At 40.6% G+C, this 20,408-nt stretch overlaps 1 protein-coding gene across 1 annotated transcript in view; it reads left to right on the top strand.

The window, feature by feature from the left end:
• The window catches only part of LOC139740396 (histone demethylase UTY-like), a 145,416-nt gene extending 130,655 nt beyond the window's left edge, over window positions 1-14,761 (top strand). The window contains exons 15-27 of the mRNA XM_071650988.1: window positions 111-314; window positions 634-1,668; window positions 2,220-2,468; window positions 3,273-3,449; window positions 4,538-4,672; window positions 5,480-5,541; window positions 6,020-6,097; window positions 6,607-6,755; window positions 7,273-7,387; window positions 8,354-8,498; window positions 9,034-9,345; window positions 9,960-10,133; window positions 10,881-14,761. Coding sequence (XP_071507089.1) covers window positions 111-314; window positions 634-1,668; window positions 2,220-2,468; window positions 3,273-3,449; window positions 4,538-4,672; window positions 5,480-5,541; window positions 6,020-6,097; window positions 6,607-6,755; window positions 7,273-7,387; window positions 8,354-8,498; window positions 9,034-9,345; window positions 9,960-10,133; window positions 10,881-10,904 — 2,859 coding nt within the window. The 3' untranslated portion in view covers window positions 10,905-14,761. The remainder of the gene's footprint in view (window positions 1-110; window positions 315-633; window positions 1,669-2,219; window positions 2,469-3,272; window positions 3,450-4,537; window positions 4,673-5,479; window positions 5,542-6,019; window positions 6,098-6,606; window positions 6,756-7,272; window positions 7,388-8,353; window positions 8,499-9,033; window positions 9,346-9,959; window positions 10,134-10,880) is intronic.
• The last annotated feature ends 5,647 nt before the right edge of the window (window positions 14,762-20,408 follow it).

The following is a 20,408-nucleotide window of genomic DNA, read 5'->3' as shown; positions in this document are numbered from 1 at the left end:
GTGGAATGATATAGAACAAACGAGTGGATGATTTTGTCTAATGGATCAGAAGTAAAAGCTTGTGATTTTTCATGGTTTCAGTTATTTTGTTTAATTTATTCCAATGTTAGATGCTGAAAATCCAGCAACAGCAGCAGCAGCAGCAGAGGCAGTTGCAGCCACCCCCTCAATCCCCATCGCTGCCCCAGATGGGCCCAGCAGGGAGTGGCCTGGGCACCCCAACCTCCACCATGCTACAAGGGATAGCAGGGGCCACCCAGGGGGATCCCCTCATCACGACAGCCCAGTCCATCAGTAGCCTTATCAACCAAACTGTGAGTTCTTGCTGATCTTTAGTTGTGTCAAGATTTCTGTGTAAATCATGCTTTAGTTTTATTGTAGTTGTGTATTTAATAGACTGAAATTGTTTGTGGAAGAGCAAAACGAACACATTGGGTGTTCATGATGTGCTTACTGAACAAATGTATTGAATCATGGAAAGAGAGCAGCATAATGAAAATATGGTGACAACATCACACATTCTGTGTCCTTGGAAGTCTCCTACTCGGAGAAGTTCTCGAGTAAGTGTGTTCCTTTTTCAGTTGATATGTTTCATAATTAATGACATTTCATATTTTGTGCATCCGTTTTCAGAGTATAAACACCTTGCCTGGCTCTGATACCTCGATAAATGCCAACGCTGTGAGCTCCATGGGAAATGGGATTCCAAACATAGGCACACAGCCCGGAAATGTGGCCACCACCGTGGCAAGTTTGTTACAACAACAGCAGCAGCAACAGCAACAGCAAAGTGGTGGTGTCTCCGGCATGCCTGGTATTGGCCAGCAGCATCATGATGGCAACATTGTGCAGCCGATGTCGTCGGAGTTCTTCAACCCGCAGAAGTCGCAACAAGATCTGCCGCGCACGTTTTTCAATAACCAGATGCTCGGGAGCCCCATTAATTTAGGGGGACTACCAGGATCGTTACCGGGGCATTCGGGTGGAGCCCTTTCGCCGCTCCACACCCCAAAGGGTCTTTTGACACCGGTATCTTCAAACTCTACCAGTCCCAGACACATGGGTGCTGCTCCTACCCAGAATATCCTGGACTTCCCCGCGCCAAACGTTGTCGCACCCCAGAACCTTGACATGAGCCACAAACTCAAGGAGTTCAAATCGAGAACTGGTGCCGAGATCCGGCCGAACCTCATGTCGCCGCAGGAGATCGCGGACAACATGTTGGCGCAGCTCTCCCAGGGCGACCCACCAGCGAAACCAGCAACCTCATCATCATTCGGCGCCTCTCCCGTAAACAGAACTTTGCACGGTCACCCGCAGAGTAGAACCAGTGTGGATTTACCTAGTGGGATGGGCGTTGCCACGAGTGGTATTCCTGCTGTAACGATGAATAGCGCGACGGACAATGGCCTATTTAAGACACCGCTGCCAGTCACCACCCCAAACCAGTTTTCTGCATCATTCCAGTCTGGTCTAACAGACAAGCAGTCGCAGGGGTCCATGGCGACAAACAGTGTGGCATTAAGTGAAGGAATCCAGCCGGCAACGAGGCCGCAAGTCGCGTCGCCCACTGGCATGCCACAAGCAATGAGGCAGGCAACCGACAATGGGGAGCTCCCCCAGCAGAACCATATAGGAGAGAAAACTTCAACTACAAACTTTGATGAGGTAATCAGGGGTTCCACAAAATCCTTGACAGAATCTTGTGTATTGTGGACCAAAAAACTGCAGCAAGATGTTGTACAATAGTTGTCTTTCGAAATTTTGTCAATGTCAGTAACTTGTAACAGTTTGTCATGGGTATGCAGCTTGTTCATGTCTCTTGTAAAAGATTTAACCGCTAATTCCATAATGAGTAAACCGTAAACCAGAAACCATACAGAAATAATGTCAACCTTGTGTTTGTTGATCATACTGTCCAGATGGAAAACCTACTCAAATAGGCATTCCACAACTAGTCAAGGTTTCCATCTTACATTTTGCCTAGAAAATCAATAATGTTAAGACTGTGAAGACTAGTCCCCAGTATACTTGGGCAGGCTCCTGTGGGAAATGTGTGTCATAGCAAGATCAGATCATCCTCAAGGGGATGAACTCTAGCTGAATTCAAGTTTTGCATATGCAACTGTCCTGATATATTGTGCCAATACAAAGTTGACTGTACGTCATGGAGGGAGTGAACGGGAAGTACACTGCGGTTGTTTCTACTTTTGATGCAGGTTTTGAGTGTGAACACCACCCTGAACTCGACGTCGGTCAAGTCGCTCACCTCGGCCCCCTCCCCGTCCTCCCTCTCCATCTACGCCAGCTCGGCCCGCATCCTGGAGGAGTGCCGGAAGCTGAAGGGGCGCAACGGTCTCCTCAACAACAGCATCTGGATGGAGAAGATGCCGCCGCCCGCCCCGCCCCAGATCCCCTACCCGCCCCTCCCCAAGGATCAACTGAATCCGCCAACACCAAGTGTCTATGTAAGCAGCGTCTCGCTACATGTAATCTTATTTCATTTGAAGTTCATGCTCTGTGTTTCAGGATGGTTTCATGGATTTGTGTGTGTGTGTGTGTGTGTGTGTGTGTGTGTGTGTGTAAGTATGTGTGAATTTGATTGACCAATGGGAAATGATTGCTTTCCAGAATTAGCATCGTCCCAAAATATTACCTCTCATGACACGGTTGCATTGTCTATTGTCTCCAAGATGGAAAATTGGTAGCTGTATTGAAAAGGGATGGTACTTTTTTTGTGCATCCTATCGCTGTAGTTCTCGATTGGAAATCTAGCCCACCATGAAATTGTTGTAAATGTAAATATTGTGCCAACGAAAATATGTGATGTATAACAGTATGTGATGGTTTGTATAGACTATGGTACAACAAACTACATTGAAAGTACTGACGAGAATGTGAGGTCGGGAAGGCTGTGTGAAAACTTGTCATCAGGTGCAAGTGCATGCTTGGTGTTACCACATCACAAATATCGAGCATTCTGTAGTGTGCTATAGAATGGAATGGGGAAAAACATTAATGCAATGAATTCCATGAGATTTTCCTTTTGTAGCATGTGAGGCATTAGTTGATAGCGATGTTTTATGACAGTTGATACCTGATTGTCACAACCAACCCAGGTTCAGAACAAGACGGAAGCCTACTCGCAGGCGCTGGCCGACTACTGCATGTCCGCCGACCAGCCCATGAGATTTTCCTTTTGTAGCATGTGAGGCATTAGTTGATAGCGATGTTTTATGACAGTTGATACCTGATTGTCACAACCAACCCAGGTTCAGAACAAGACGGAAGCCTACTCGCAGGCGCTGGCCGACTACTGCATGTCCGCCGACCAGCCCATCACGGTCATCCGCGGTCTGGCCGCAGCACTCAAGCTGGACTTGGGTCTCTTCTCCACCAAGACGCTGGTGGAGACCCACGGTGACCACCCGGTGGAGGTCAGAACGCAGGTCAGTCAAGGAACACTGTGAGGTCAAGAGGTCAAGTTAGGCATCCATGTCTTTTCACTCTCTCTTTCTCTGGGGAGTTCCAAGAGCATTGGGGTGTTGGGGAAGGGAGGGAGGGGAAAATTCCTGAGAGATTTGTAGAATTTGGAGGATTGCGCTTATCGACGAATTGATCAAGATTAACAAGGCATTAAGCTGTTGTAGATTGTCTTTATGCACACTCGTCAAGACTGAATCCCATGACATCCCCATGCTGCTCGAGTCTTGAATTTGTCATTTTGATCAAAGACAGTCCAGGTAGTCATAAGTGCTTGCGTGGGAGGTATGATGAATCCATAGAGTGGATAGTGGGTGGAAAAATACATAGTTCTTTACACAGCTAAATGCTTTGATGGTCATAGGTTTTCCCTTGATCTAGTTCCAGTAATGTTCGAGTGTCCATTCTCATGGTGGTCTTGCTGGGAACTTCAGAACTTCTGGTGTAGTCATTTCATATGGTAGATAATGAGCTCAGAAATCATACTGGTGGTGTGATATACGGCGGGCGGTGATGTTTAGAACTAGACATTTTCTGGAGAGGCGTTGGCAACCAGGTCGTTAAGGACCTTAGCTTATCTGTGGTTGCCATGCTTACGTCGAATGATCCTTGAAACGACGTCAGAGTAGAAGTGATAATCCTTACAGCACACGTAGTGAGAGAGAAAAAAAATTAGTCACTTTATGAATGATCATCGTATTTTGTCAAGACACTTGGCGCTGACGTGAATTAAGTTTTCATTGACGCAACGATTGGCCTTTTTGTATTTGTTATTTTTTTTCTGTCATTCTTTTTTTATCTGATGCTTCCGTGGGCGTAGGCACTAACATCATTACATGAGTGTATGTCATGAAGTACTGTATTGCAAGGACGTAGATGACAAATACTATGTAACTTTCTGCTGACGTAAATGATGAACATTACAAACTTTGTTTTATTGCGCTGTTTTTAAGCTGGTGGCGGTGACGCGATCAGCAATATTGACGCGATGTTTTTGTTTTTCGGTTCTTTAAAAAATTGTATATGTTCGTTTTTTATCGGTTGCCACCAACAGAGGCAGCAGCCGCCTGACGAAAACTGGGACTCGCTGGGTCTGAAGAGGGTGTGGCGCTGCGAGAGCAGCCGCTCCTTCACCACCATCTCCAAGTACGCCCAGTACCAGGCGTCGTCATTTCAGGAATCACTCAGGGTGAGTCCCCTGTCCCCCCAGTCATCTGTGAGGGCGCCTTTGCATGCTGTCTTGTCCGTCCATCCATCCGTCTACCCATTCATCTGGATGTCTGTTTGTGTGTCATTTGCCCTAGCTTCTATTTTTTTTCTTTTTTTTAACCTCCTCTGGTCATTCCCTGTTTGTGTGTGATCCACTTTTCTAATTCAGCTTCATGGCATCCTGTTTTGCATTCTATTGCATGCTGGAAGGTGCTTCAGAATGATTTGAAGTGGGTGGGGGGGGTAATAATTTTGATATGGAAAGAAGATATATTGCAGTCATTTAAAATATATGTTAGAACCTGATACAAAGAGATATTGCTCGTATAGCAATTAAATTTGATTAAGATATTTCATATAACAATACATTTTCATCATCTCTTTCAAGATAACCATCAGGCAAGAAACAATCAACGGCTTGCTAAAGTGAGAGATATGAATGCTTTTAAGAAGAAGAAGAAGAAGAAGAAGAAGAAGAAAAAAAAAAAGGCAGGAAGATGAAGAGGCTGGGAAATATGATTTTTTTTTTTAATGTATAGTAAGCAGTAGGACTTAGCATCATAGGTAAACTTAGAGAAGAAATATAAAAACAAAGCCGGAAAACAAAGAGGCTGAGAAAATTCTTATATTGTTTAATTTGTAATTAGTAGGAAGACCTAACCTTGTGAGCTTGGCTCTAAGAAATATTTTTAGTTTTGCTCACACAGTGAGATTAAGACAGAAAAAAAAAAAACATTCTCACTAAATTTGGCTGACCAAAGTTGATGACCTTTTTCTCCTCGTGTAGGAAGAGGCCGAGAAGAATCAGAAGTATAACTCTGATAGCGACTCCTCGAGCACGTCAAAAAAGTGAGTATCATGTTTGTCTTGGTCCTTGCGGGAATAAATGCTACTCAATTGTTTTGCTACTTCAATCCTGTTATAATAGAAGACTGATTTAAGGACTTGTTCTCATTTTGTGCCTTCCTTCGTGACAAGAGGTTGTTCCTTGACAACCAGTAAACTTGCCCACAGTTCTCCTGACGTAGCAGCAACTACAGCACAGATTCTGAATATTGAAAAAGTATCAAGAGCAAGCAGATGAATTAGAAATGAATGACAAGGTCCTTAGGGGAAGATATCCAACCATGTTAATACATCAGAGGACTACCTTGCAATCCAAAAATGAGCTGCTATGTGAGATGGTGTTTGTTTGATCACTGATTTTGATGCAGAAACTGATATAACATCTCTGCTCCACTTTCTTGCTGTGGTTTTCACTTGTTGGAAATTCTTTATTATTGACACACTATTTTCATCTTTTTGCTTTTCTTTTTCCCCATTACAGGAAAAAGAAGCACTCGGGAGGGAGAGAGTTCAAGATGTTGAAATTCGGCACCAACGTAGATCTCTCTGACGAAAGAAAGTAAGTCACACTACTGTCTCTGAGGCTTTGTGCTGTTATAACATAGTTTCAGTAATACTTGAACGTCACATGAGACACCCATACATGCGGTTTGGGTTCAAACTTCACTTCTTTCCTTCAGCTTGTTTGTAGTAGGTACAGAAAGGCTTGACTCTTTGCCCATGGGAGAAGATAAATGCTAAACAAAGTTTTATATGAGATACACAGCACGACTGGCAACGCAACGCCAATTGCAGCTTGAAATGGCAATCCTGATAGGACTGTTGTCGACACTAGGGTAATGTCAACCTAAATTTTGGTTTATTATTCCACCTCCCCCTTTACTCAGTGTACTGTTATTTATCAATTAAAAAAGAAATAAACAAACAAACATAGCGTTAATATTAGTTAGGAGGATTTCGAAGTTAAAATCCCTTGGTGACCAAGAGCAATGTCCAGTTGGTCAAGTTGGCTTCACTGTCCGGAGGCATCTTCACCATTCCACCTGTTCCTCTATCCCTCCTCTACAGGTGGAAGAAACAGCTGCAGGAGCTGACCAAGCTGCCGTCCTTCACGAGGGTCGTGTCGGCCGGCAACATGCTCAGCCACGTGGACTTCACCATCCTGGGCATGAACACCGTACAGCTCTACATGAAGGTGCCTGGCAGCCGGACACCAGGTGAGGGCGCTGTTGATAATAGTTGAGATGTAGAGTCGTAGATATTGTAGAGCCCCCCATATGCTCTCACTCCAATGATTACTTTTTTTAATTAAAAGAGGATAACACTAAACATATGACAGATTCTCTTTGAATGAATCCTGAATACCAGGTAGATGAGTTGCTGCAAAAACAAAGGGGTTTTGATTTTAGAAGTAATAAACTTTTATACCTGATGACATTTAAAGAAACACCTTCAACAATGTTTTAACAGTTGCAAAACAAAGATGAAATAGTCAAAGAGAAAAATGAAAATCCTTTGAGTCTCCCCTTCCCACATTTCAGGTTTTTTTTTTGTTTTTTTTGTTTTGATCTAACTTGATGTCATATCAGGGCTTAAACCATAGACTTTCTTACTGATTGTGCACAGTGCAGAATCCACTAGACCTCAGTATCTTAATAAGCACTGTATGGGAAGTTCAATGAATTTGTCCTTGGTATCTGATTGTGATTGATACATTGTCTTCCCGGTTGACAGGCCACCAGGAAAACAACAACTTCTGCTCGGTGAACGTGAACATCGGTCCCGGCGACTGCGAGTGGTTTGCGGTGCCCGCCTCGTACTGGGGAGCCATCTACAATCTCTGTGAGAGGTACGCCTCGTGGGTTGGGTGCAGAGTTCTTGTTCTAGTCCAACAGACTGCTGACTGTTTGTCCATTCTTTATTTTGTTGCAATGTTTAAATTACAAGAGAGGCGAAGTAAATAGTAGATTGAGGGGATATGTCAACCCAATCTTGTGGACAGATTTTCTGGATTTTAAGTTTTTTCACCGCCTTAACGGTTTGTATATTAGTGTCATTCATCACGTAAACCCTGGCGGCAGTTGATCACAATGACTTTCACTATTTCTTCACTGGATAGTAATCCCCAATTATTGATATCAATGTGGATAATAACTTTTAAAGGACAAGTTCACCTTCATAAACATAAGGATTGAGAGAATGTAGCAGTATTAGTAGAACACATCATTGAAAGTTTGAGGAAAATCAGACAATCCGTTCAAAAGTTATGAATTTTTGAAGTTTTTGTGCAGTATCCGCTGGATGAGAAGACTACTGCAGTGTATGAATAACTTAGATGTCACATGCGTACAACAATATAAGGAAAATATAAAGAGAATTTCACAAAATTCCGTCTTTTGAAAAAAGCACACATTCCCCTGACTCGTTACCGACAAATGTTATGGGTAATATCATTCCCCCTGCCTATAGAAAGAGGCAAGTCAAGTGCTCTTTTATTATGCGAAAAAAGTGAAAATATGTTGAATTTTCTTTTACATTTTCTTTATACTGTTGTACGCATATGACTCACAAGCTGTAGTAGTCTCCTCATCCAGCGGTTCCAACACAAAAATTAAAAAAATTCATAACTTTTGCATCGATTGTCCAATTTTCCTCAAACTTTCATTGATGTGTTCTACTAATATTGTAGCATTTTCTCAATCCTTATGTTTATGAAGGTGAACTTGTCCTTTAAGCTAACTAATTGTTGTACTCCACATCGATGAATGTTTTAAAGATTGTGTGCCAACCTTTTTTTTCCCTGTGCAAATTGCAGAGCAAACATCAACTTCCTGAAGGGTTCGTGGTGGCCGGTGTTAGAGGATCTCTACGAGGAAGACATCCCCGTCTACCGCTTCATCCAGCGACCGGGGGACCTCGTCTGGGTCAACTCCGGCACGGTGCACTGGGTGCAGGCTGTGGTAAGTCCTGCTGCTTTTCACAAACATCCTCTTTAAAAGATGACTCTATATCTCCTGATGAAGAGCTGTTGGCAATGACTTATATCCAATTCCAGAAAACGGCAGTAGATTTGTCATATTGTCAGTCTGGAAAAAGATTGGAGATCATTCTGTGCTAGATTTTCTTTCTATGAATTGTTATTGAAAGAAAAACCAGAGAAGCATGCACATTTATACTGTTATTTATTCTAAATACTTTTCAGTTGTTGGAGTTTACTTTTTTGTGACTTCCCTGTCACATTATTAATTTCGTGTATTTATTAAAAAAAAAAATGATTCCCTTTGATGCCACTTTGTTCTTTCTTTTTTTGTGAGTATTTTAATTAAAGTCTTTTTGTTTTGTTTCTATTGAGATGTTTATTGCTAGAGGAAAATCATAAAAGCAAAACAGAATGATAACTTCAGATGCTGTGAAATCAAAGTATATCCAGCCTTTACTCATCTTTCGTCTCTTCTTCCCCCCTCCCCACCCCCTCTTTCTTGCTTTGAATTTCAGGGATGGTGCAATAACATTGCCTGGAACGTGGGCCCGCTGCTGTCCCACCAGTACAAGATGGCGGTGGAGCGCTACGAGTGGAACAAGCTGCAGCAGTACAAGTCCATCGTGCCCATGATCCACATGACGTGGAACATCGCCCGTAACATCCGCATCTCGGAGCCCAAGTACTTCGAGATGGTCAAGTACTGCCTGCTGCGGTCACTCAAGTACATCCAGATGACCAAGGAATACCTCAAGGACTTGAACATCGAGATCCACTGGCACGGCCGGGCCAAGAACGAGGCGGCGCACTACTGCACCAACTGCGAGGTGAGCTGGGAGATGGTGCACATTAGTCTGATGTTTTAAGCAGGAAATTCAGGGCATGACTGTCTGTAGTTTGCGCTGATTGATTGATTAATATTGCTGTTATAAAGGTCTGCATGATAGCAAGGTCTAGATCTGCGATGTGAACGCTAAGATGAAGTTGTCACTCACAAAGTGGTGTTCAGCATGATATGCACAAGACGGCTGTTTACGTTGTACAACCCAAGAGGAGGCGTGTCATGAACATTGGCATTGCAGATCTAGAGCTTGCTATTATGGGACTAGGCAGCTTGCCTGAATAAGCCAAGAAACAAAATAACCATCAGACAAAACAAAAAGATAGAAAAGCAGATACCACGCAGAATGCCATGTACATTTCAAATCTGCAAATATGGGCAGGTACTGTTGGCATGATTTATTGTTAGCTGAAAGAAAACATTGTTATGGTGATTTGTAGCAATTTGGGATTGAAATACAATTAATTCATTATTCATTTTGCCATTTGTGCAATAGTTTGTCTTCTGAGAAAAAAGGTACTTTGTCAGAGTTTGTCAGAGACATTGTTTCTTCACTCTATGCTTTTTCTCTCAATTTGTTACCTCCTCCCCCCGAAACAGGTGGAAGTGTTTGACATCCTCTTCACGACGGAGAAGGACAAGAAGTACGAGGTGCACTGCCAGGACTGCGCCCGCAAGGCCAGCCCCGCCCTGGAGGGCTTCGTCATCCTGGAGCAGTACCGGCAGGAGGAGCTGATGGAGATCTACGACAACTTGGTGCTGCACACCAACGAGGTGAGTAGGGCGTTCACCGACGCGATAAGTGTGTGATCAGGGGGGGCGTTTCATGAAGGAACTTGTCGGAGAAAATGTCCGACAAGTCAATTATATCCGACAAGTTCAGAGGAATCAACCAATCAGAATAAAGAATTTCTCAAAACTTGTCGGATAAAAGAGACTTGTCAGATATTTTATCTGACAAGTTCCTACATGAAACGCCCCCCTGGGCAGCGAATACAGAGACTCAAATTCCTTGAGCTGTTAATGAATGGAGTCGCGTGGAGTTGAGTCGAGTTCAGCTTGAATCGAATGGAATCAACTGAATTTCTCTTAAAGATAGGAAAGAGGAAAAGGAAAATGATGATGCTGTTTCTACTTCTACTTCTGACAATAATGATAGTACAGTCCGAAGTACAGTCGGACTTTGATTATCCGGCCATCTCTTATCCGGATTATTACATCATCTGGACGATTCATAAACCTGTACATAAACATTGTTTCTCCTATATCTGGATGGGCACCAGTCCCAACATGACTGAATGACAGAGTTTGGACTTTAATTCTGTCAACTGTATTGATGATGAATGTTTATCACATCATGTGATAATTATCCTTGTTTATCTTTGTAGCTGTGGATGTGTGTGCTATAAACAGGAGTTTATTTCTCCGAATTGCTGCCTTAGTGGGCATTTATACTATTTAGTAAACCTTTTCCTAATTTCTCCTTTTCCCTCCCTTTTTTCTTTCTCCGTGATCTGACAGAAAAGTGAATCTCAGCAGTCCTGACAACTAACGGAGCAGCCAGAGAGCTGCGCCATCCAGCCCGAGCGCTAGACAGTGTCGGCAGCGCCGGGGGTATGAAGCGGGGGAGATCGCGAAAACGAGGAAACGATGGACTCGACAAATCACTCAACATGCTGCCAACCTCTCTCCCAGAATCCCATCTCAGTATTGTGCCCCCCTTGACTCGATGCCCCCTGCCCCTAGCTACCCCCCTCTTCCCATGAGCCAACCTCTCACCCAGGATTCAGTCACGGTATTACGGCACTTCCCCTCCTCCGAACATCTCACTCATTCTTTCTAGACATCGTTATCGCCATGATCACCCACTGTCAAAGAACACTTTTTTGTTTCCCTTCGACACACCTGCAAGGCAATCAAGGTGTCTTAACGAGGATGTCTACTTCTTTTGCAATTCTCAATCATATCGTGAATCTTTTGATGGTATTGTATTGAATAAGGAGAGTATAGAAATCTGTGGATGGCATTGTGTGATTCATTTTTTGTTTGTTTGTTTTTTCACGCTGAAAATTTTGGCGGTTTAGGAGCCTGCCACGAAAGAGCGTGTCTTGCAGATAACAGATTGCACCGTTTGCCTTAATATTCAGAGTTGTATGGGGCAACGTTTGACGCAAGTGTTCTCTTCGTGCATGTGTGTGTCCCGAGAATGCAGCACGCGACAGGAGGTAGCATTCTATCTGCCGAAGCATGATTGCAGCGGGGAACGCTTCTCTCGTTCCTCCCCCGTCTTATTTCGGCGGCGGTCTGAAAGAGTCCTACCTCAAGATCCCTGTAGAGTGTGCAAATCCCCGTAGACCTGTACACAGGATCAATGGAGCCACTGGGTACCCATGGTCAGTTGGGGGTTCAAGTGTTTGTAGCCACCACACAGCAAGATTGTCATGAAATATTTGAAGAGATTCTGTTTGCTAGTGGCTTTCTTTTTGGTTAAATTTTTCCTTGGCACTTTGACTTATTAGTAACTGACCTGTAGGCAGTTTTGCACATCTTTTATTGAGATTTTGCACTTTTTTGCACAGACAAAGAGCAATGATTATGCTCCCAGTTATTATGTATTTAGACAAAAATGATCGGTCAAATCTATGCAAATCATGTTGCCAGTCAACGACTGCGTGATCATATCTAGTTCGTGTTTTTTTTCTCTCATCCATGTTTTTTTCATTTCATTCATCAGTTCAGTCCATTTATATACCTTGACCTTTGCCAGTCAAGGGGGATAAATTGTATGAGTTATACACCACAAGTGTTTCTAAACCACACTTAAATTCACTTCATCTCAATTCCTGTGACAGTCCGTTTTCTATTTGTGCCACAACCAATGTTAGATACACTTCTTTATGTCTAGAAAAACAGCCAGATCTAATCAAGCTAGAGTTATTGTCATTTAGCTCAGATCAAAATCCAAAGCTAAAAAGTATCGCCCTTTGGGGTAATTAGTAGATAACCGGATTTTTTCCCCCTTTTTTTTTTCAACAAGGAAAACGGATTTTACAAAATTTCAATGAAGATTGTTGTCATTTCCTTCTTTGTTTTTTTTTTTTCACCCTTAAATAGCAACGATAGGTAAACCTTTTTGTATTCCACAGTCCCATGCATTGGCAATAATGTTGCATTTATAGAATGAAAGGTCAGAAAGCTAAGCTCTGCAGGTGAATGATCAGTAAAGGTCATGAGATAAAGAAATCATTTGAACTGCCATTCACCGGATCCTGTTGGCTTGATATTTGTTATCCCATCTGCTTATCCTTGTGAATTTGATTAGTGGCTACTTATCAGAGCGACTGTTACAAAATCCAAACAAAATGGCATATCAGTGTGCGTTTTTCTATGATTTGTATGATTAGGGTGTACTCGTGGACATTCTCTCGTCTTTCATAAGCAATAAGATCGTATTTTGACGGTCATTTTTGCCCCGTCCATGGAGCCACCCCCTGGTAAACTTCACTCAGAGTTCGTTAGCCAGTCGTTTCTCGTACTGTAATGCCGCGTTACTCACACGTGCTGTATGTTTGCTTGGAATCACATGATTCTTAATCTGTTTTCTTCTCTTTTGGAACCTCATCAGCAAAGTTCCCTTTGTGAGAAGCTGTTTTGTGCCGGTGATAGAGTGATTATGATGTCAACAGCTCCATTTAATACTCAATATGCAAGAGGAGTTTTAGTAGTTGTATTGTAGATGTTCCAACCGTGGGTTCAAGTAAAGTGCAGTATAAGGCTTGTAATAAATTGGAACACGTCTGTGAGTAAAGTATAAAGCGTTTGGAAGGTTAGAGAAACGGCACTTTGCCGGATACGGACAGATGTATGTTGGAACAGAGAAACTAGACTTCCCCCACTATCAAACAAGTATTTGACTTGCACCAGTCGTGAACGAAAATACCTCTTAAAGAAGAATTATTCCAAGCTCTGTAGAGATGAACAGGCAAGATGGCTGTTTGTGTATGCTAAAATTAATGTCAATGCAAACTCAAGAGTCAAACAGTATCGTTAACTGAGAAAGAAATCCGTAGCTTCGTTGTCTCCCCGCAGCAGTTTTCCCCAACTGAGACATTCCACAAATATCAATCAGATGTGAATAAAAGGCCACTTTAGCCAGTGATGCATCTATAGCCTTTCCTTCCAACCATACTGACATATTGAGAAGTCACACCAACTTTTGAACGGAAAGGAAGAGTTAAAAAAGTATTGGTGCATTTTCTAAACAGGAGCACCAGTGTGCAAGATAATCACTTCTCACTATGTCTACCTTCACTCAGATGATATAATGAAAATTATGAATATGCTGTTCATTTCCTTAGTCATGAAAAAGCAAAAAACAAAACAGCACAAAGATCTAAAGGGAGAGGTCAGCGTGCGATGATTGACTGCATGAATACTTCTGTGTTTGAAGCATCTGGCACTGCACCCAGAAGTGTTCATCAGCTACCGCGCTCACACTCGAGAACGGTGCTAGAAACATTTAGTTGAGTCGAGATGATTAATCGATGCTAACTGGGTTTAGTGACTGCCGAGCACTTCCATATGTATATTTGCAAGCGTTACTCATCTCCCAGATCGGGCGACGGTGGGAGGCGCTCTTGGGTCTGTTTGCGACTGATTTACAGTATTTTTAGTGCAATTTGTTCATTTCGACTCCACGTACGTCACTGTCGGAGACAGAAGTGCGCTGTGATTTGTACAAATTTTTGAGCAGATGAAAAAGAGAGCAAGAGAGAGAAATACATGTAGAGAGCTAGGGGGCCTTCTGTACAGATTATCGCATGTTGTTCCGTTGTCTTGTACCGGTATTAACTGCTACATTCAATGCTGTTTTGCCCTCGCGATGGCGTCACAATTTGTTACTGCAGAGCCGTGTGGATTCCAGAGGCCCGTTCTTGTGCCATGTCCAAGAGACCGTTGGACATTTAAATATCGAGGGTCACAGAATTCTTTTCTTTTCTTCGCGCCCCAGAAAAGGGCAACTCCCTAGAAGGTGGCGTTTCGAGGAAGGAGGCCTTGCTTTCAAATATCAGGCTGCATTTTGGGAAGTGTGGTAAAATGCTTTTGTAAAAAAAAAAAACAACCTAAAACTGTATGTAAATTATGTATCTTAGCAAGATTTGTTTTGTAGTTCGCTTACCTACTTGTCTCAGGGAAAAAAAAAAGAATAAGAGCGAGATTAACTCTTTGTTATAATTTTTGTTTTGTTTTCCTAAATAGATAACACTAACGTGTTACCGAAGTCTCAATGCTGCCATATTATTTCGGTGAAGAAGCAGAAATCTGGTCGTGAAACTGGGTTGAATCAGTGTCAGTGACCAATTACCAGAGTCGGGAGTAACCTCAATATTTCATATCTCTGAGGCAGAGGCATGGAAAAAAAAACCAGGAAAGAAAAGAAAAGAAGAAACAATCATCCATGTCTGATGTAAAGACAGCTATAAGCACTGGTCAATCGTAATAACAGTTGGAACTGAAGTGAATATGTGACTGTCGGGAATCGACATGGAAAGTGATCATGTAAATGGACAGGAGTCCGTAAGTACTGAACTGTGCATACTGAACGCAGGAAGTGAACTGGCTTGTTTCCTCGCTGCAGACTGGTCGGGTAGTTTTTGAACTTTGATTTGCTTTGCTTTAGTTTTTCTTTTTGTTTTGTTTTTCAGCAAACGCTAAGTTGCGGAAGAAACGGACTGTGCAGTGTCTAAAGAGGCATAATATATTATACCAGAGATGGGTAGAGAATATTTCGTTTTTGTGTTGTTGGTTTTTTTTCATCCTGTAATAATAACGCAAGAGAACTATCTGTACAAATGTGAACAATACGGAGTTAGCAGAGAGATGGCAATGTAAAGAGAGTCTTTGGTTTCAGAGCAAGTAGAAGGTTTTAGATTTTTATGGTGTGTCTCATGTGTAAAGTATTAGACAGAGATGTTTTATATCAGATTGTAAAGGAAAAGGATGCTGTGGAACGGGAAGGTAGGAAGAAGGAGTGAAAGAACGAGAGAGAGAGAGAGAGAGAGAGAGAGTGAGAGAGAGATGGATAGTTTAAAGAGCAAACTGAATAGTAGAGGCCGTACGTAGAATATTTTATGAGAGTTATGGTCGAAGACGATTCACTGCACCTGTGGTTTTGAGTCCTGCAATCTGCAGAACGGAAAGGGAAAATGAGAAATGTGGAGCTGATGGAGCCTTCCCCCAAAATGTGTTCAAACTTAAAAGAGAAATGAGGGGCAGTTCATTCTGTACTTAAAAGGACAAGTTTCCAGAGGGCAAAAAAGTAGCCAACCAGAGTGCAGACTGCAGTCCCACGCATTGTTTTCTGCGTAAATCACGACAATTTTGATTGAATTTCATCGGATGTTTTTGAGAGGTTAATCCTTTGTTTGTTCGTCAAAAAAAAAAAGGTGCTTCAGATGTATTCTCATGAATATGTAAATTCCGTTTCTGTTGGCCTATACTACTGTGTGTATCTTCTACGTTGTGTGTAGAAAGTGTCTTTGTGACCAAATTTGAGTAGTGAAAAGTTTGACATCAACTTGAAGTAAGTAATGTTTGGTACTAAAATAACAACAACAAAAAAGAGATGTACACTCTGATTAGAAACTCTGAATATTCACTATGCTCTCCAATATACTTTTGTATTGTGTAAATATACTGTACAAAGTGTGATTTTGTTTTTCTTTCATGCTTTTGGAAAGATTTAACACCTGTAGTGTGTACATTTGCCATAGTGGAAGTTAGAAATTCCTGTTTTATAACTGAGATGACTTTTTTTTTCTCTCTCAATTTGCACTGAAGTATTCACAGATGGTGAGTTGAGACAAAAACGATCTGAGTTTCGTTGGCCAAGGATAGAGAGAAAAATCTAGGCCGAAACGCATTAATTTCTGTGAAGATTTTTGTGAAATGCTTCATTGACAGAACTTTGTATATTGTGTAGCTGTTTCTAACAGAGTCTCGTTTTGAGTTGAACACTTCCTCTCTCGTATACTATTTGTTTCCTGAATTCTGAAGTGTGTAAATGTCATTCCATAAACCGAAGGAGATGTTAATTGACTTGAGTTGAATGATTTTCTGTTTGTTTATTACATTATGCATGTTTCGGGCAAACATGCAATGGTTTGGTAATTCTGTGATTAAGCTATTTTCTTGAGATATGTGTGAACCTAAACATAGCTACTTGAATATGTTAGAGCATTGCCTATATGTGTACATTTTTGGTGAATTTTTTTTTTCTCGCCTTTGTGAAAATTGAATGCCACCATAGTTATCTGGTTCTTTTTTCCCCTCTATTTGTAATTGATTTTCAGTGGTATTTTCATGTGTCAATGGTTGAAATCCTAGCTCATCATTTTTCCCCAAAAAATTCTCTTCTTTTCACTGATTGTAAATCATTGCATTTTGTATTTATTGAAAACTATGAGAAGGGTATTTATTATGAGCTTTTGTGCCAGAGTGATATGTTGAAAGGAAAGATGTCACCATTGGCATTTTTCAGCTGTTAATTTTTTCTCCTGTTTTTCTTTTCCTTTTTCCTTTTCTTTTTTTTTATTTTGGTTTCAGTTTGACATTGTGGGGTGTAGAAAATTTGTATACATACCAAACAAGGCTGCCCTATGTCCAATAAAAAAACAAAAATATGAAACAGAATGGCTACCATTTTGTGGATCTCATTTTGTGTTGAGTTGCGGTGTGGTAGAAATGTTTTCAAGTAAATATAAATGTAGTGTCTCTTAATTCTAGTGATCAGCTTTTAGAAATGAAAACTTAAAGAAAAAGTGTTTTCACAATATTATGAGCTGAGATATTGGACTTTTGAATCATCCATACATATGTTTGAATTTTTCTGCCGTGTTTTGAAAAAAGTTGTCATTACTTGGTACTTTTACAGTTGTAGTCTCCTAGATTGTGACTGATTTTCTTGTTTAACAGAACAAAATCTCACATTTTCATTTCATATATTTTCACTTTAAATCATTATTGGGTTTACAAAGTTTGCATAAAAAGAAATCAAAAAAACATTTTACCAAGTATGATAATGGCGGAATCATGAGAAGCAAAAATATGCCCATTGAAAATGATCATTACACAAGTATTATGATGTAAATACATTAAGTGAATTATCATTTGCAATTAGGTTGAAACAAACATTAACATTAAAAAAATATGCAATAGAATACCCATGAAATATTGGATAAGAAGTCATATCAAATGATGTAGATGAGAGGGGGAGGAAATTCTACATCTGGCTGTACATCACGTTGATGTCTTTGTACACACCTGATTGTGAAAAGAAAACACGAGTCTACCTTAGCTTTTCTAGTAACTTGCCAATAAAAAAACAGCAACAAAATAGAAGCAAAACACACTCACAAACACACACTTCGTTTTCCCTTGATCTCTATTGATTTCATTCTCAAATCATACATAACAGGATACCAAATAAAACATACAAATACAGCTCAAAGACAAAATCAGCACAATTTTTCAATATTTCCTGCCATAATCTCTCTCTTTAACATTGACAAGGAAAAAAAAGTCAAACCAACTGAACTATACTAACGAATCAATACTCTTATTTCACTTGATCATATTGCCATAAAACCATAATTCCCTTGAAAGTGTAAGCATATTCCACTTTAAGGAGAGTGAAATTATATGCAAAAAAAAAAAAAAATATATATATATATATATATATACAACTCCCGAATGAACTCTTTCATAAAAGTCCTATCATCCGCTCCCAACGAAACAATGATATATTTCTATCATATCCTAAATGAGTGATCTTAACATATACTGTAATTCTTACTACAATTTTATCATTGATGGGCGGTGATTTGGCTCAGTCGGTAGATAGCGCATCTACCTCCAGATCCAAAGGACCCGGGTTTTTCAATTCAATTCAATTCAATTCAATTTATTGATTTCATGAAAGCAATACAGCCAATATTTTGTACAATAGTCAAATGTCGAGGAAGCCATGAAAAAGTCAGTGGCTTGAAGATTGTGATTCCCTATACAGAAGTACATTAAAAACAGATTGGTATCAAAATACAAAAATGTTACATTATAACATTGGATACTCAATGAAAGACCAAAAAATACACATAATAACAAAACATACATAAATACAACACAACAGAACGTCACGAATGTATATCGCTCCAATACCTTAATAAAACATAATCAATCATAAGATTCAAAGAGATGTTTCAACACTTATGAAATAGTACAGAGCATACCATTTTAAGAGGAATTCAAAGTTTATTTGATGAAAATCGGGTTTGGAATAGCTGAAACATCCAAAAACAAAGTAAAACAAAACGATCGTAATAAAATGTGGGTCCCACACTTTATTAGGATCACTCTGTTTTGGATATCTCAGCCATGTCAAAACCAATTTTCATCAAATAAACGTTGAAATCCTCATGGAATTACATGCTCTTTCATATTTCATAAGAGGTTTCTCACTATCTCACCACAAAATGATAAAAACCTGAAGTTAAGTCTCAACCAAAACTATACGATCCTTTTAAGATAATCGGCATAAAAAATACACGGCAATATCGAATGTACATATTTAAACATAGAAATACTCGTTCTATAAAAGATCCTATCTTTAAGGGATAAACAGCCTACGTCTTTGAAAAAAGGAGGAGTGTGAGCGAGATAATGAGAGTTTGTACACAATCGAAAAGCTTTTTTCTGACGAACAGTAAGACGATTTAAGTCACGCTTAGTGGCTCCAGACCAAACCATCTAAGTAAGGCAAGACAAGGGCGTTGGGTAACATTGATATGGTTTTCCTTGGTAATATCACGCGAAACTTATAAATCATCCCAATGGATTCACTGATCTTGCTATGAATGTGATTGATGTGATTTTTCCAGGATTATCTCTCATCTATAATAACCCCCAAGAAAACTAATTGAACCAACTCTGGAAATAACATTACCATCTGCGTATACCCTCTCATCATGTGACAGCTTCGTTCCGGAGGACTGATGATTTTGTTTTACTTGCATTCATGTTAGCTTTAAACCAATCACAAACTTTTTGCAGTTCATCATTCGTCATTTTGTTCAATGTTGTTTTGATTGTCAGAATGAGAAGCCAATATTTTTACGTCGTCCGCATACAGCACAAAACGAAGTAGATTGGATGATTCGGTAGATTGATGATGTCATTCGCGTATACCAAAAGCAAAAGTTGTCCCAATACTAGTAGGTATGCTCCCTTGTGGTATCCCACACGTTATGGGTAAAATGCCCGAGTTGGTGCCCTTCAAACTGGTATATTGACTTCGACCACTGAAATAGCTCTCGAACCAGCGAAGGAGTACACCAGGAATGCCGTAGTGTTCTAATTTGTGTAGCAGAATACCATGGTCTATTGAATCGAATGCTTTAGACAGGTCAACATAAATGACCAAAGGAATTTCTGTTCTCTCTAAAGCTGTTGTAATCTGCTCCACGATTGTAAAAGGGCTGTTTCAGTAGAACAAGATGGTTCGATTCCCGAGTCTGACTGAGCATTGTTGTGCGTAATCGTACCGTCCCCTATAAGTATTAAACAGGCAAAACACTCTGTCCCTGGGATAGGACAATAAAATGGAGGTCCCGTGTGTGAGAGTCACAAATCATGCACGTAAAAGATCCCCCCTCACTCATTCTTCGTAAAGAGCAGAGGAAGGGATAGTAGGCCTATTGACATTTCATTAGAGACATCCTCGTGCTTCTTTTACTTATTTGACCACATTTAGGACACTGTTATCCCATAAAGTCCTATAAACGGCATCTATTATAGTTTTCTGTCTCTGTTATCTTTCACAATTTTTTATCCTATAATTCCAGTGATTCGTGAAGTAGAACAAAAACTTCTTTATTTTAGTCATGTTCTACTCATTATACTGTCGTCTTATTTGGTTGGTTGCAGAATTATCAATAGCCTCTAATTCAAAATGGCTAAATGCATAAGTGAACCTTAAATTGGCAATAGATTTAG

The sequence above is a fragment of the Diadema antillarum genome, unplaced genomic scaffold, assembly GCF_040938485.1.
Source record: "Diadema antillarum isolate AM-2024a unplaced genomic scaffold, OU_Dant_1.0 seq00000853_RagTag, whole genome shotgun sequence".
Lineage (NCBI taxonomy): Eukaryota > Metazoa > Echinodermata > Echinoidea > Diadematoida > Diadematidae > Diadema > Diadema antillarum.
Note: the sequence above shows the minus strand (reverse complement) of the source record. Positions and strands in the feature narration are given on the sequence as shown.